Source organism: Crinia signifera, chromosome 7, assembly GCF_055691185.1.
Source record: "Crinia signifera chromosome 7, ASM5569118v1, whole genome shotgun sequence".
Lineage (NCBI taxonomy): Eukaryota > Metazoa > Chordata > Amphibia > Anura > Myobatrachidae > Crinia > Crinia signifera.
The window spans coordinates 43,636,474-43,652,753 of record NC_139223.1 but is presented as its reverse complement, the minus strand read 5'-3'; the positions used below and the strand labels follow the sequence as shown (position 1 = coordinate 43,652,753).

Genomic DNA, 16,280 nt, shown 5'->3' with positions numbered 1-16,280 from the left:
TACAACTTACCCTTTGTAACATTTCGGTTACTAACTGGTATTACATTTGAATGATAACTGGTAAAATTAGGGTATACACCAATTGGATGATCTTCATGGGAGGTATTTGCCATCATTTGCATCTATGCATACCATTAACACAAGCCATAACAACATATTGCTACACAATACATACAAAAATAGAAATACAGCCAATTTATCAAGTATATATAGATTCACTATAAAGAATAATCAAGTAAGAATGTATCTGTCCTTTAAATATAAGACCAGACTCCACCGAAGGCCTTATCCTGATAAATCAATGACATTATATAAGAAATGTATTATAATATTTAATGTGTTGAAGATGAATTGTATTATTATTTATAATGAGTGTTATTATGAGAAAAATGAACAATAAAAATTATGGAATAAAAAAAAAACATATTGCTACACCAAGACCCATTCACAAGTGTAAAAGTAAATATTTTGTTTAACCTTGATGGTACACATTGCCCCCTCCAAGGGCCATGAGAAATGGAATCATGGTTACATAACTAGGTTACGATGAACCGATACTAAGCTCTCATAGATATTGAGTGCAGATGCTTCGCCATGCAAATATAAAGAAATAATTGTAGTTAGGAGTTTAGGAAGCATTACATGCAGCAGCTAATTGTTGTGTTCCCTTTCCCAATGTTCTGTGCTACGTATTCACTAATGACTCTCTTACAGACGTGTCCTTTACTGCCCGACTGAAGAAGGCCATACTCTGGCTATGTGGGATGGAGAAGAGAAGAGAAGGAGTAGAAGAACAAAGCCCCGCCCCACTAGAGCCACCTGATATTCTGTTGTACGAGCGCCCCCTAGTGGCACACATCCTCAACATCAACCTTATCCTGTGCACAAGTATAGGCATCTTTCTTTGGGGTTACTTTGGCTAGGCATAAATGATGAAATTTCCCCTTATGGCACATGAACTTGCTGGATGGAGGACCCCATGATGGTTACATAATTATTGGGGGCAAAATATTAAACTTGTCCTGCTGAGCGTCATGTTCAGAACCTCTTCTGTTACAGAAAGTTGGGTCAAATATAAAGTAACCAAGTGATGTTTTTTTGCAATAGTCACACATAGTCATGACCGTGCCTTGGGGGTGTAAGTCTTGTTCCAATATTGGGAATTCTACTTTATCATTGATTTCCAATCACGCTGTTCTGTAGTTCAAAAGGGCACCTGCCAAAATGGTTCCGGCAAAAGTGTTATGTTTTCTGTTTGTATTGACCAAAGCAATGCTAAAAGTAGCATCTTATCTGATACAATTGTCCCAAACAAGTTGGTCCACCTGCATCTAATCCCTGACATGACCTCCTAGTCCTACCATCAATGACGGTCTAAACAATATTCCAGATAACAAACAAGAACACAATCCAACGTGTTTCATTACTGTACACTTCCCCTGGGATTTATGTGTGTATGGATCTAAACCATCTGTTGTCCTCACAACAATATAAATAACAGAACCTGTTATGTCATAAAAAAATAAAGGTACTTAGGGAAGACAAATAAAGGATTCTTGACTCAGTTTCTTCATTATGGAAGTTTTCAGAATCTTAGACTATTTTTGTAGCTCATGCTTGGACAATGAAAAGGCCTGAGGCAGATTTATCAACGTGTGATATTTTTGTTTTCACAAATAAGTTATAAATAACAGGTTAGATATATGAATGTGTTTGGTACAGATGTAGGTGTCACAAAGGTGGAACTACCATTTTTTGCAACAGGTGCAGTGCACCGGGCCTCTAAGGCTAAGGGGCCCACTGCTGCCCATCTAACCCTCTTTTTGTCACCCTCTGTTTTTCCCTGTCACCCTCTAACTCCCCCTGCCTCTCCCTGTCACCCACTGCTGTGTTGCATATTGTGAACTTGGGTTGGGGTGGAGGGCCCAAATTATAATTTTGCACCTGGACTCACTACCCACAAGTTCCGTCACTTACAATACAGGACTCCTTAAGCATAGAGTTGCTATATTGGGGGGGGAAATGGGACAGCCTTGGGGGAGTGGCCAATTCAGGGGGTGTAGCCAAATCCATGGAAGGACCCCCCATTTTTTTAAATACTATTTTCCCTGTGTTCATCTACCTATTCCACATCATTAACCTTTCACATCATCCCTGCTACTCTTAGTTCCTCCTAGAGATGTAATGGAATCATTAGTGCCATTTTCCTGCATTGGTTTTAAAGTGCAATGATCCCTATGGCGACATGCATATTAAATAAGGTTTGGCCACTTGACAGCATGTGTATGACACAATATACAGTATGAACAAGTCCAGACACATATCAGCCGCTCTGCTTCAACAAATACAGTAGGTCTTACTAGCTGCTTTGGGGCTCGTCTACATGTGTGGATGTAAGTTATTTTATGACACCCCTGATGTAGTAGTACATGTCCACACTTCTAGGTGCCAACTTCACCATCTCCCTGACATGCTGGGTGACATTTAATAGGATGCGATTTATTTTTGTCGATTTTTAGTCAAAAAAGTCCAAAATCGCACGTTTTCCCAAAATCGCTAACTTAATGATGTGAATTGCGGTAAAAATCTAACTTTTTGCCATGAAATCGCACATTCTGAAGTGGCGATTTTTCAATTTGCATCCAGATGTTTTCCCATTAAAAAGTATACAAATCGCCAAATTAATGGAATGCGGATTCGGGAAAATATTATTAACCCCTTCCCGACAATTGACGTACATTTACGTCATGGTCGGGAAGTACTTCCCGACACATGGCGTAAATGTACGTCATGGCTTGTAACTGTCACCGCGTCTATAGACGCGGTGACAGTTTCAACATGTCTGCTGTCCCTGACAGCAGACATGTCCGTGCATGCCCAGGGGGGGCTGCGATGCCGCCCCCCCGTCGGCGATCGCTGTGATTGGCTGTTCAGTGTGAACAGCCATTCACAGCGTTTTCCTGTGTCACCGGCGAATAACGTTCGCCGGTGACACGGGATCGGAGGTGATTGGTGCTGTAAAGTACAGCACCAATCACCGCGGGGTGTAAGGGTGACACTGGTGTCACCCCACCTCACCCCGCCCGCCCCCAAAGGCCGTGATTGGTTCGTCGGACCGACGGACCAATCACAGCCAAGGAGGGGGATTTAAACTAACGGTGACTGCACTGCAGACGCCATTCCGGTCTGGAATTGCGTGCAGTGCGGTCACCGTGCCTAGCTGCCGCAGTATACTGACCTGAACCTTGCCAAATACTTACCTGATCCTTGCAAATACCTTGCCTGATCACTGCTTCATCACTGCTTGTAGTGTGCTGGATGCTTCCTGGATCCTGCTTGTAGTGTGCTGGATGCTCCTGGATCCTGTTACTTGTGACTTCCTGTGTTGTGAACTTGTGCTGCTGCAGTGTAATAGCGTTAGATAGAGAGAGATAGAGAGATAGAGATAGTGTCAGAGAGTGCTATATTTTGTGCTGCTGCAGTGTGATATAGTTATAGATAGAGAGATAGAGAGAGATAGAGAGAGAGAGATAGAGAGAGATAGAGAGAGAGAGATAGAGAGAGATAGAGAGGCCTAGTGACAGAGAGTGCTATATTTTGTGCTGCTGCAGTGTGATAGTTATAGATAGAGAGATAGAGAGAGATAGAGAGAGATAGAGAGAGAGAGATAGAGATAGTGACAGATTGTGCTATATATTTTTTATATAACTGACTGCTGCCCCCCCTTTTGTGCTGATCAGTATAAATTAACTGATCAGCAACTTTTTGGGGGCGCAGGTTTTTTTTTATATATATATATATACCTGTCACTGCTGCTGCTGCAGTGTCATAGAGTGATAGATAGTGAGAGATAGAGAGATAGTGACAGAGAGTGATAGAGAGTGCTAAATTTTGTGTCTGCTGCCCCCGCCTTTTGTGCTGATCACTATATCTGAGGTGATCAGCAACTTTTTGGGGGTGCAGAGGTTTTTTTTTTTTTATATATACCTGTCAGTTGCTGCCAGTTGCACTGTCAGTTGCACCAAAGGTTGTGCACCTGCTGCCCCTCACTGGTAATCAGTGTCGCATCACTGATCACCTTTTTTTTTTTTGTGGGTGCTGTGGGGTCTTTTTTTAATTTTTTTTTTACACACTGTGATTTTGTGGGTGTCCTGTGGCCACTGTGCGCTGATCAGTGACGTACATCACTGATCAGCTTTTTCGGCACAGGGTTGATCTATTTTTTTTTTTTTTATCAAATTCCTGTTGCCTTTGAGCGCTGTTCAGTGACGGACGTTACTGACCAACATCTGTGCTCAATTTTTGGCGCAGGACCTTTTTTTTTTTTTTTTTTTAACCCCTTCAAGTTTTTTTTTTTAACCCCTTCAAGTTTTTTTTTTTTTACCCCTTCAAGTTTTTTTTTTTTAACCCCTTCAAAAAAAATTTTTTTAACCCCTTCAATTTTTTTTTTGTATAAAGTATTTTTTTTTTCTGCACTACATACACACTACACACTACATACCCCCCGGGTTGAAATAAAGTTTGTACCCCCCCCTACACTATACACGTGTTGAAACATTTCACTACCAGTAACACAAAAATAAAAATGGCATCCCAAATGTCATCCCAAATGTCATCCCAGTCATCCAGAAGAATGTATTCAGCGGAGGAGGCATATGCCATGCTTGCCTCTGACTCTGACACAGCCAGTGAGGCAAGCGGGGAATTTGAAGGATTCGTCTTAAGCACCTCTTCCTCCTCTGGTGATGAGGGACCCCCTCAAAGACGCCCCCGTAGAGCAGCTGAGACCCCCCCCCCCAATAATTGATCTCGTATGGACCCCACCACCAGACAATTTTGAGCCCCAGGTTCCTGAGTTTTTGGCCATGCCAGGAATCCAATTTGATTCCACAGGTCTCAGAGAAATTGACTTTTTCAAATTATTTTTCTCTGATGATTTTATAAATTTAATGGTGGACCAAACTAATTTATATGCCCAGCAGTTTATTGCTCAAAACCCCACGTCATCATTTGCTAGGTGGACCCCTGTAGATGCAGTAGAGATGATGACGTTTTGGGGTCTGGTGTTTCATATGGGCATAGTAAAAAAGCCAGAAATTAGGCAATATTGGAGTACAGATGTTCTGTACAGCACCCCATTTTACCGTATGGCCATGCCCCGGGCTCGATTTGAGACGATCCTTAAATTTTTGCATTACAACGATAATGCACAGTGCCCACCCAGAGATGATCCCACCTTTGACCGGCTATTCAAAGTCAGGCCGGTCATTGATCATTTCAGTGCCAAATTTGAAGACATGTACATCCCAGATAAATTCATTTGCATAGACGAGTCCCTTATACATTTTAAAGGAAGGGTTAAATTCCGCCAGTACCTTCCCAGTAAGAGGGCAAGGTATGGCATAAAAATGTATAAGCTGTGTGAAAGCACCTCAGGGTACACTCACAGGTTTAGGGTATATGAAGGGAAGGATTCAAGAATTGAACCGCCAGAATGCCCCCCCTCCCTCGTAGGTGTTAGTGGAAAAATTGTCTGGGATTTAGTGCACCCCTTCCTGGATAAAGGTTATCACCTCTATGTGGATAACTTTTACACTAGCATCCCCCTGTTTAAGGCCCTTGGTTCAAGAGGTACAGCAGCTTGCGGTACTGTGCGCAAGAACCAAAGAGGCCTCCCAAAAACGCACATTGCCCAAGTAATGAGAAGGGGTGAAAGCAGGGGAATATGCACCGAAAATATGTTGTTGGTCAAATATAAGGACAAGAGGGATGTCCTTATACTGACAACAATTCACGGAGACAGTACCACCTCCGTCCCTGTACGAGGTACCAGTACCCACACCTCAAAACCTAATTGTATCCTGGATTACAATAGGTACATGGGCGGAGTGGATCTTTCAGATCAGGTACTGAAGCCGTACAGTGCCCTGCGGAAAACAAAAATCTGGTACAAGAAGCTGGCCGTGTATATCATCCAGATGGCACTGTATAACGCTTACGTGCTATTCCGTTCTAACGGCCAGAGGGGGACATTTATGCACTTTCAAGAGGAAGTCATAAAGGGCCTAATATTTGGGAACCAGCAGGCAGAGGGCCCCAGTACTTCTAGTACTGGCCCCCGTATTGTACCAGGGCAGCATTTTCCTGATGAAATCCCCTCCACTGGAAAAAAGGGCAGGACACAAAAAAGGTGCAAAGTTTGCTATAAAAAGGGAATAAGAAAGCAAACTATTTTCCAGTGTGACACTTGCCCCGACAAACCCGGCCTATGTATAAAGGAGTGTTTTAAAATATACCACACATCTATGGATTATTAGGTTCATAATTTCACCGTGCTTCGGGGGTCTTGCTAATGCCACATAGCACCCACCATTCATTCCACCAGAATCTGAGCCGCAAAATCCAAAAATCACTCCTTCCCTTCTGAGTCCTGCCATGCACCCAACTGGTATTTTTTGGTCACATGTGAGGCATTGCCGTACTCGGGAGAAATTGGGGCACAGATTTTGGGGTGCTTTTTCTCCTTCATACCTTCTGAAAATGAAAAATGTTGAGCCAGAACTGCATTTTTGTGTAAAAAAAATTAAATTTTTCATTTTCACTGCCCACTTGTATCAAAATTGGTGAAACCCCTGGGGGTTTGAAATGTACACTATACCCCTAGATGAATTCCCTGAGGGGTGTAGTTTGCAAAATGGGGTCACTTGTGGGGGGGTTCCACTGTATTGGTGCTTTGGGGGTCTTGCTAATGCGACATAGCACCCACCATCATTCCACCAGAATTTGTGCTGCAAAATCCAAATATCACTCCTTCCCTTCTGAGTCCTGCCACTTTTTGGTCACACATGAGGCATTGCCGTACTCGGGAGAAATTGGGGCACAGATTTTGGGGTGCTTTGTCTCCTTCATACCTTCTGAAAATGAAAAATTTTGAGCCAGAACTGCATTTTTGTGTAAAAAAATGTAATTTTTCATTTTCACTGCCCACTTGTATCAAAATTGGTGAAACCCCTGGGGGTTTGAAATGTACACTATACCCCTAGATGAATTCCCTGAGGGGTGTACTTTGCAAAATGGGGTGACTTGTGGGGGGGTTCCACTGTATTGGTGCAACATAGCACCCACCATTCATTCCACCAAAATCTGTGCTGCAAAATCCAAAAATCACTCCTTCCCTTCTGAGTCCTGCCATGCACCCAACTGGTATTTTTTGGTCACATGTGAGGCATTGCCGTACTCGGGAGAAATTTGGGCACAGATTTTGGGGTGCGTTTTCTCCTTCATACCTTCTGAAAATGAAAAATTTTGAGCCAGAACTGCATTTTTGTGTAAAAAAATGTAATTTTTCATTTTCACTGCCCACTTGTATAAAAATTGGTGAAACCCCTGGGGGTTTGAAATGTACACTATACCCCTAGATGAATTCCCTGAGGGGTGTAGTTTGCAAAATGGGGTCACTTGTGAGTGGGTTCCACTGTATTGGTGCTTGGGGGGTCTTGCTAATGCGACATAGCACCCACCAAAATTCCACCAGAATCTGAGCTGCAAAATCCAAAAATCACTCCTTCCCTTCTGAGTCCTGCCATGCACCCAACTGGTATTTTTTGGTCACATGTGAGGCATTGCCGTACTCGGGAGAAATTGGGGCACAGATTTTGTGGTGCTTTTTCTCCTTCATATCTTCTGAAAATGAAAAATTTTGAGCCAGAACTGCATTTTTGTGCAAAAAAATGTAATTTTTCATTTTCACTGCCCAGTTGTATCAAAATTGGTGAAACCCCTGGGGGTTTGAAATGTACACTATACCCCTAGATGAATTCCCTGAGGGGTGTAGTTTGCAAAATGGGGTCACTTGTGGGGGGGTTCCACTGTATTGGTGCTTGGGGGGTCTTGCTAATGCGACATAGCACCCACCAACATTCCACCAGAATCTGAGCTGCAAAATCCAAAAATCACTCCTTCCTTTCTGAGTCCTGCCATGCACCCAAATGGTATTTTTTGGTCACATGTGAGGCATTGCCGTACTCGGGAGAAATTGGGGCACAGATTTTGGGGTGCTTTTTCTCCTTCATACCTTCTGAAAATAAAAAATTTTGAGCCAGAACTGCATTTTTGTGTAAAAAAAATGTAATTTTTCATTTTCACTGCCCACTTGTATCAAAATTGGTGAAACCCCTGGGGGTTTGAAATGTACACTATACCCCTAGATGAATTCCCTGAGGGGTGTAGTTTGCAAAATGGGGTCACTTGTGGGGGGGTTCCACTGTATTGGTGCTTTGGGGGTCTTGCTAATGCGACATAGCACCCACCATCATTCCACCAGAATTTGTGCTGCAAAATCCAAATATCACTCCTTCCCTTCTGAGTCCTGCCACTTTTTGGTCACACATGAGGCATTGCCGTACTCGGAAGAAATTGGGGCACAGATTTTGGGGTGCTTTGTCTCCTTCATACCTTCTGAAAATGAAAAATTTTGAGCCAGAACTGCATTTTTGTGTAAAAAAATGTAATTTTTCATTTTCACTGCCCACTTGTATCAAAATTGGTGAAACCCCTGGGGGTTTGAAATGTACACTATACCCCTAGATGAATTCCCTGAGGGGTGTACTTTGCAAAATGGGGTGACTTGTGGGGGGGTTCCACTGTATTGGTGCAACATAGCACCCACCATTCATTCCACCAAAATCTGTGCTGCAAAATCCAAAAATCACTCCTTCCCTTCTGAGTCCTGCCATGCACCCAACTGGTATTTTTTGGTCACATGTGAGGCATTGCCGTACTAGGGAGAAATTGGGGCACAGATTTTGGGGTGCTTTTTCTCCTTCATACCTTCTGAAAATGAAAAATTTTGAGCCAGAACTGCATTTTTGTGTAAAAAAATGTAATTTTTCATTTTCACTGCCCACTTGTATCAAAATTGGTGAAACCCCTGGGGGTTTGAAATGTACACTATACCCCTAGATGAATTCCCTGAGGGGTGTAGTTTGCAAAATGGGGTCACTTGTGGGGGGGTTCCACTGTATTGGTGCTTGGGGGGTCTTGCTAATGCGACATAGCACCCACCAAAATTCCACCAGAATCTGAGCTGCAAAATCCAAAAATCACTCCTTCCCTTCTGAGTCCTGCCATGCACCCAACTGGTATTTTTTGGTCACATGTGAGGCATTGCCGTACTCGGGAGAAATTGGGGCACAGATTTTGGGGTGCTTTTTCTCCTTCATACCTTCTGAAAATGAAAAATTTTGAGCCAGAACTGCATTTTTGTGTAAAAAAAATGTAATTTTTCATTTTCACTGCCCACTTGTATCAAAATTGGTGAAACCCCTGGGGGTTTGAAATGTACACTATACCCCTAGATGAATTCCCTGAGGGGTGTAGTTTGCAAAATGGGGTCACTTGTGGAGGGGTTCCACTGTATTGGTGCTTGGGGGGTCTTGCTAATGCGACATAGCACCCACCAAAATTCCACTAGAATCTGAGCTGCAAAATCCAAAAATCACTCCTTCCCTTCTGAGTCCTGCCATGCACCCAACTGGTATTTTTTGGTCACATGTGAGGCATTGCCGTACTCGGGAGAAATTGGGGCATAGATTTTGGGGTGCTTTTTCTCCTTCATACCTTCTGAAAATGAAAAATTTTGAGCCAGAACTGCATTTTTGTGTAAAAAAATGTAATTTTTCATTTTCACTGCCCACTTGTATCAAAATTGGTGAAACCCCTGGGGGTTTGAAATGTACACTATACCCCTAGATGAATTCCCTGAGGGGTGTAGTTTGCAAAATGGGGTCACTTGTGGGGGGGTTCCACTGTATTGGTGCTTGGGGGGTCTTGCTAATGCGACATAGCACCCACCAAAATTCCACCAGAATCTGAGCTGCAAAATCCAAAAATCACTCCTTCCCTTCTGAGTCCTGCCATGCACCCAACTGGTATTTTTTGGTCACATGTGAGGCATTGCCGTACTCGGGAGAAATTGGGGCACAGATTTTGGGGTGCTTTTTCTCCTTCATACCTTCTGAAAATGAAAAATTTTGAGCCAGAACTGCATTTTTGTGTAAAAAAATGTAATTTTTCATTTTCACTGCCCAGTTGTATCAAAATTGGTGAAACCCCTGGGGGTTTGAAATGTACACTATACCCCTAGATGAATTCCCTGAGGGGTGTAGTTTGCAAAATGGGGTCACTTGTGGGGGGGTTCCACTGTATTGGTGCTTTGGGGGTCTTGCTAATGCGACATAGCACCCACCAACATTCCACCACCAAAAATCACTCCTTCCCTTCTGAGTCCTGCCATGCACCCAACTGGTATTTTTTGGTCACATATGAGGCATTGCCATACTCGGGAGAAATTGGGGCACAGATTTTGGGGTGCTTTTTCTCCTTCATACCTTATGAAAATGAAAAATTTTGAGCCAGAACTGCATTTTTGTGTAAAAAAATGTAATTTTTTCATTTTCACTGCCCAGTTGTATCAAAATTGGTGAAACCCCTGGGGGTTTGAAATGTACACTATACCCCTAGATGAATTCCCTGAGGGGTGTAGTTTGCAAAATGGGGTCACTTGTGGGGGGGTTCCACTGTATTGGTGCTTGGGGGGTCTTGCTAATGCAACATAGCACCCACCAACATTCCACCAGAATCTGAGCTGCAAAATCCAAAAATCACTCCTTCCTTTCTGAGTCCTGCCATGCACCCAAATGGTATTTTTTGGTCACATGTGAGGCATTGCCGTACTCGGGAGAAATTGGGGCACAGATTTTGGGGTGCTTTTTCTCCTTCATACCTTCTGAAAATGAAAAATTTTGAGCCAGAACTGCATTTTTGTGTAAAAAATTAAATTTTTCATTTTCACTGAAATGTACACTATACCCCTAGATGAATTCCCTGAGGGGTGTAGTTTGCAAAATGGGGTCACTTGTGGGGGGGTTCCTAAATTTTAGCATCTTATGGTGCCTAGAAACCTACATGGTGCCTAAAAAATAATCTCAAAAAAAGGAGGCTCCAAAATCAAGTAGGTGCTCCTTCTATTATGAAGCCTGTGGTTTGGTCAACGTGCACACTAGGGCCACATATAGGATATTTATGAAAACAAAAGAATTGGGGGAATCAATTTTTAGTCACATTTCTCTAGTAAAATGTACTGTGTTCCTTAGAAAAATGTATTAAATTTGCAAATCTGCAAAAAAAATGAAATTTTGAAATTTCACCTACACTTTGTTTTAATTCCTGTGAAACACCTAAAGGGTTAACAAACTTCCAAAATGCTGTTTTGAATACTGTGAGGGGTGCAGTTTTTGAAATGGTATCATTTATGGGGGTGTCTCACATACAAGTCCCTCAAAGTCACATCAGAACTGAACTGGTCCCTAAAAAAATCAGTGTTTGAAATTTTCTTGAAAATTTGAGAATTTGCTATTCATATTGTAAGCCTCCTAGTGTCCAAAAAAATTAAAAGGAAGTTGAAATAATGATGGAAACATAAAGTAGACATATGGTCTATGTTAGTTATTAACTATTTTGAGTGGTATGATTATTTGTCTCACAAGCAGAAAATTTAACATTTTGCAAATTGCTAAATTTTCCATTTTTTTACGACATTTTGGTATTTTTCACAAAAAAACACAGACTGTATCGACCCAAATTTACCACTAATTTAAAGTACAATGTGTCACGAAAAAACAATCTCAAAATCACTGGGATAAGTAAAAGCAAAAAAAAGTTATCCCTACTTAAGTGATACATGTCAGATTTGAAAAAAAGGGCTCTGTCAGGAACGCAAAAACTGGCTCTGTCAGGAAGGGGTTAAAAATCACCACACAAACAGACCAGGTTGTGATGGGTGATTCTGACAGAGCCATGCACAGATTATTGTGATCTGTGCATGGTTCTGTCCCAAAAAAGTGTAAAAAAACGGTTCCCCCGCCTGGGGTTTAAAGAGCCGGTCCTGGTTTCATGAAATCACAGGGCAAAACGAGGTAGGGGTCCCCCGGATTTTATAAAACCAGCACCAGGCTGAAGGGCCGGTCCAGGTTCCCAAAATAAGCCCAGGGCATAAAGTGGTCATGCAGAGGTGGGGGAACTCATTTCTCTATCCACCTAATTATACCCCCTCCCCTCCCCCCATTAGGCAGATACAGTGCCAGTAGTATCATGTTTGGCATCCCTCTGCAAACTAGAATGCTTTTTTCTGTGAGAATTACTGTGCAGGGACAATGTGGAGGTTACAATGTTCCACCTCACCATTAGAGGCGGTGGAACTGAGTTCCACCCTGTTCCCCCTCACTTTAACTCCTGGGTCCCCCCCTCCAGAATTTAGTGGCCCATGCTGAAGCCCGGGGCTGTCCCCGATGCCCCTTGGGCAGTAGGCATTGGGCTGATAAATGTGTAAAAGTAGATTAAACAATTGTGTATTCTTGTGGAACTGCAAGTCCAAGCAAGCATGCACCGCATGCAGGGACTTGGAGAACCACAAGTCGCAGCATGCAGGGCATTAAAGGGCATGCTGGGACTTGTATTTCCATAAGAATACAAATATAGGGAAACCGGTATAACGCAAACCCACACACATGTGAGGAGAAGCCGAGGATGTGTGTTTACATACTGCGGCTCCTCCTCCCGAATAGCGTTATTGGCGGCCTGGCAGTCAATCAGGAGTCACTAGGCAGCCAAAAGCCGTATTTGGAGGAGGATCCGCAGGATATCCTGCGTCTGTCTTTTTAGTCCGTGGGTTTGCGTTAATCCGGTTTGTATCCCCTGGATGCTACATGGACTGAAGAGGACTTGATCTATGCCGGGGGACCCCCATAAGTATGGATTCCTTCCACAGGTACCCTCATTGGATTTTCTTCAGGACCGTTGGATGCTACATGGACTGAAAAGGACTTGATCTACTCCGGATCATGCCTATGACTGGCATGGATTAAGTGGGATAACTTTAGCAAGATTGCATAGGTTCTTAGTTACATTCCATTTAAACTAATTGCTATATAAGGAATTAATATGGGACATACAGCATACAGTGGTGCTTCAATGTTTGTGAACCCTACAGAATTTCCTATAAATATGCTGACATTTTGCCTAAACCTACCTCAGATTTCCACACAAGTCCTAAAAGTAGATAAAGAGGACAGAAGCAAACAAATGAGACAAAAGATTGGATGCGCTCAATACTGTTTAGGCAAAATTTCAGCAGATATATAGGAAATTCTGAAGGGTTCACAAACTTTCAACCACAACTGTACTGTAATTAAGGGGGAGATTCTCTAAGAATCTCCGCCCCCCTTCGCAATTATAATTATCACATATGTTCTAACATATGCGATAATTGTAGCAAAGGACAGCTCTTGCATTAAGAGCTGTCCTTTGCGGTGAGAGTCGCCGGGTCCCAGCAGGTCCCCGCGCCCCCTCCCTCCCACACCCGGAAGAGGATCAGTGCAGGGAGGAGGTCACAGGTCCGGGCAGCACAGCTCTGTGCTGTCCGGACACAGGTGAGGGGGAGGGGGCAATGCGGGGCGGCGGTGGGTCGGCGCGGGGCGGCGGAGGGTTGCGGTAGAAGCTCAATGGCTTCTATGGGGCATCACAAGATTTTTCTGGCGATGCCCCCCGCCGCGGTAACCCGGCAGGGGATGCTTACAGTTCAATTTGTATACTTTATCGTCTAATGTATACGCACGCTTACATACACGTACGTGTGGGTGGGCGGAGCTAATACAGCAACTAAAAGGTGCATTTACCCTTTGTTGTTATAGAGTCTTGATGATTAAAATCATTTATTCCAAAAGTTTAAGATACCTGGGACTGGGGGCTCCAGCTAAGGCGATGCATCTGATGTAAAGGTTTATAAAGCTGCTCGGTGTACAAACAATCCTAATACAACAAGCAGAACAGACCCACAAAGGGTGGAGGGAGTCAGTTGCTGTTGGCTCTTCTTCAAAGCATGAATATTCCTCCATTCGTGTTCCAGGGAGTAGAACGAGGCCTGTGACAAACAAATCTTAATAAAAGTCCCTGTTGGCGGTTGAAACTAATTATGTTGCTGACACCTTATCTTTCAATGGAAAACACGAGCTTGCCATTCCAAGAACAAAGGGATCATTGTATTGGGCTGAAAATGGTGCAAAACTGTTCACATGAGATAAAAGGAAAAGAAAGATCATCTGGCGTGACTAACAATGTGCAATAAAGCAGCCTCACGACTGCTACATGAAATAAATTAGCCTTAATCACGTTGTAAGGAACAACTAACAATTACTGTATATTACTAAATATTTGTGCTTTGGGGTGTTTTATAAAATACAGGGTCTGTGTGCAATTAATTCTGCAGCCAACTGCCTTGTCTGATTTAGTGTACGGTGACCCCTCCCCCGAGTGCGCCTATTATAGATACAATGTTGTTTGTACATTACTTGCCAGTGGCGTAATTTCATCTCAGTTGCCTGGAGGCAAGATAAATATTGGTGCCTCCCCTCCCCCTGACACACAGGGGTAAATGTATGAAGCTTGGAGAAGTGGAATCTATCCCCATAAAGAACATTATGGGCGGTATTCAATGAGGCTGATTCGCCAGGTTTTTATGGCGATTTTGTGCTGTAAGGCGAATTTTTGACTAAAACGGTGAATCACCCTATTCAATGCCCAGATGGCGAATACATTTCAAGGTTTTTTTCGCCATGATTCACCGAGTAGCAATCGCTATCTTTTTATGGTTAAGTGGAAGGTGAACTTTTAAAATAAAGTGTTTTGTTTTTTACATTTGGTGGCAAAAAATCAGGAATTTTATTCTGAGGAGGGGCATGCTATTTTTATTCATGTGCCAGCAGGGGGCCGGAGCCGAGCCGCTCATTAGATATTCATATATTCACTTCACCCGATCATTACATATGCATGATCGGGTGTAGTGAATATACCCGGTCCCCTGCTGGCACCCCGGGGGGCAGCCTGTGCTGCCTGGCACCCGGGGAGCCCACCTCCCCCCCACAAACGTTCTGGGGCAGGCAGGGAGACTTCCATCTCCCTGCCTGCCGCCGTCCTCAGGCAGTGAGCCCCTGACTCGTTGAATACTGGAGCCGGCGAGGCTCCGGAACGCGGCGAGCAGTGGCGCTGCATATCGCCAAAATCATCATTGAATACCGCCCTATGTGCGAGGTGATAATGCACCAGCCAATCAGCTCCAATATGTAAATGGACAGTTACGAGCTGATTGGCTGGAGCATTATCACCTAGCACATAACAATCTTTATGGAGATAGATATCACTTCTCCAAGCATCATACATTTACCCCACAGCACCTTATAGAAATATATGTATGTATGTATGTATGTATGTATGTATGTATGTAATGTATATAATGTTTAAAATAAAGAGACTATGATGTCTATGGTGCTGCTGAGAGGTGAAGTCAGCCACAGAAGTGACATCAACGGCTTTCAATGAACTGATTGCAGAGGAGTGGTGCCCCATTGGGAGCAGGAGCCCGGCAGCAGGTGACTCCATTGCCTCCCAGAGTTACACCTCTGCTACTTGCTGCTAGTATATTGACTGGCTGCACCATTATATGCCAGAGAAACTTGCAGGACTCAGACGGCAGGGGATTCGAACCGTTGTGGGTAATATGTTTGTTTTTATAACTGCAGGTAACAAGGCCTGGAGGTGAGGGGTGTACTGTAGTCCAATCAATTTATGTCAGTGACTGTGTGCTGTATACAGGGGAACAGTGAGCCCAAGCTTATCCCAAAGTAAAGTAAAAGTCTTCTAAGGGCGAGATGTATCAAATGGAAAATGCGGTAAAACCCCTAGTGAAGCAGCCGGACATCCTTCCGGCTGCAGGGGGGAGGAGGAAGCGCCGGGGACAGCATGCATAGCTGTCCCCGGCGTGAGGGGCGAGCGTGGCGGCAGGGAGGTGATGGAGACCAGAGTACAGGTATCACGGGGGGCCTCCGTCACCGTGTTAGTACATATGCGGCAGCATCGCGGTGGGGGGCGGCGAAGGGCAGCGATGTATTTTAATACATCCCGCCCTATGTCTTATAATGCTCACTCAGCCGCCCACTAAGGGTAGCTGCCCAATGGTGATGGCACTTGCATTTGCAGATGGTCATTGGAAAAGACTCTATTGATACCCTTGAAGTCACTGCATGTGAAAAGAGCGGGCAGTGCCCAAAACACTACTAGGGGCAAATGGGTATGAGGTCATTGGAACTAATATGTCCCATGCTGATGCCCGTTCATGTGTTTTTACTTATTTTACATAGTAACATGGTAGGTTAGTTTGACAGAAGACT

At 43.7% G+C, this 16,280-nt stretch overlaps 1 protein-coding gene across 1 annotated transcript in view; it reads left to right on the top strand.

Annotated features, from left to right (window-relative positions):
* SLC5A11 (solute carrier family 5 member 11) overlaps positions 1-1,444 on the top strand; it is a 56,627-nt gene extending 55,183 nt beyond the window's left edge. Inside the window, exon 14 of the mRNA XM_083152943.1 lies at positions 715-1,444. Coding sequence (XP_083009069.1) covers positions 715-923 — 209 coding nt within the window. The 3' untranslated portion in view covers positions 924-1,444. The remainder of the gene's footprint in view (positions 1-714) is intronic.
* The last annotated feature ends 14,836 nt before the right edge of the window (positions 1,445-16,280 follow it).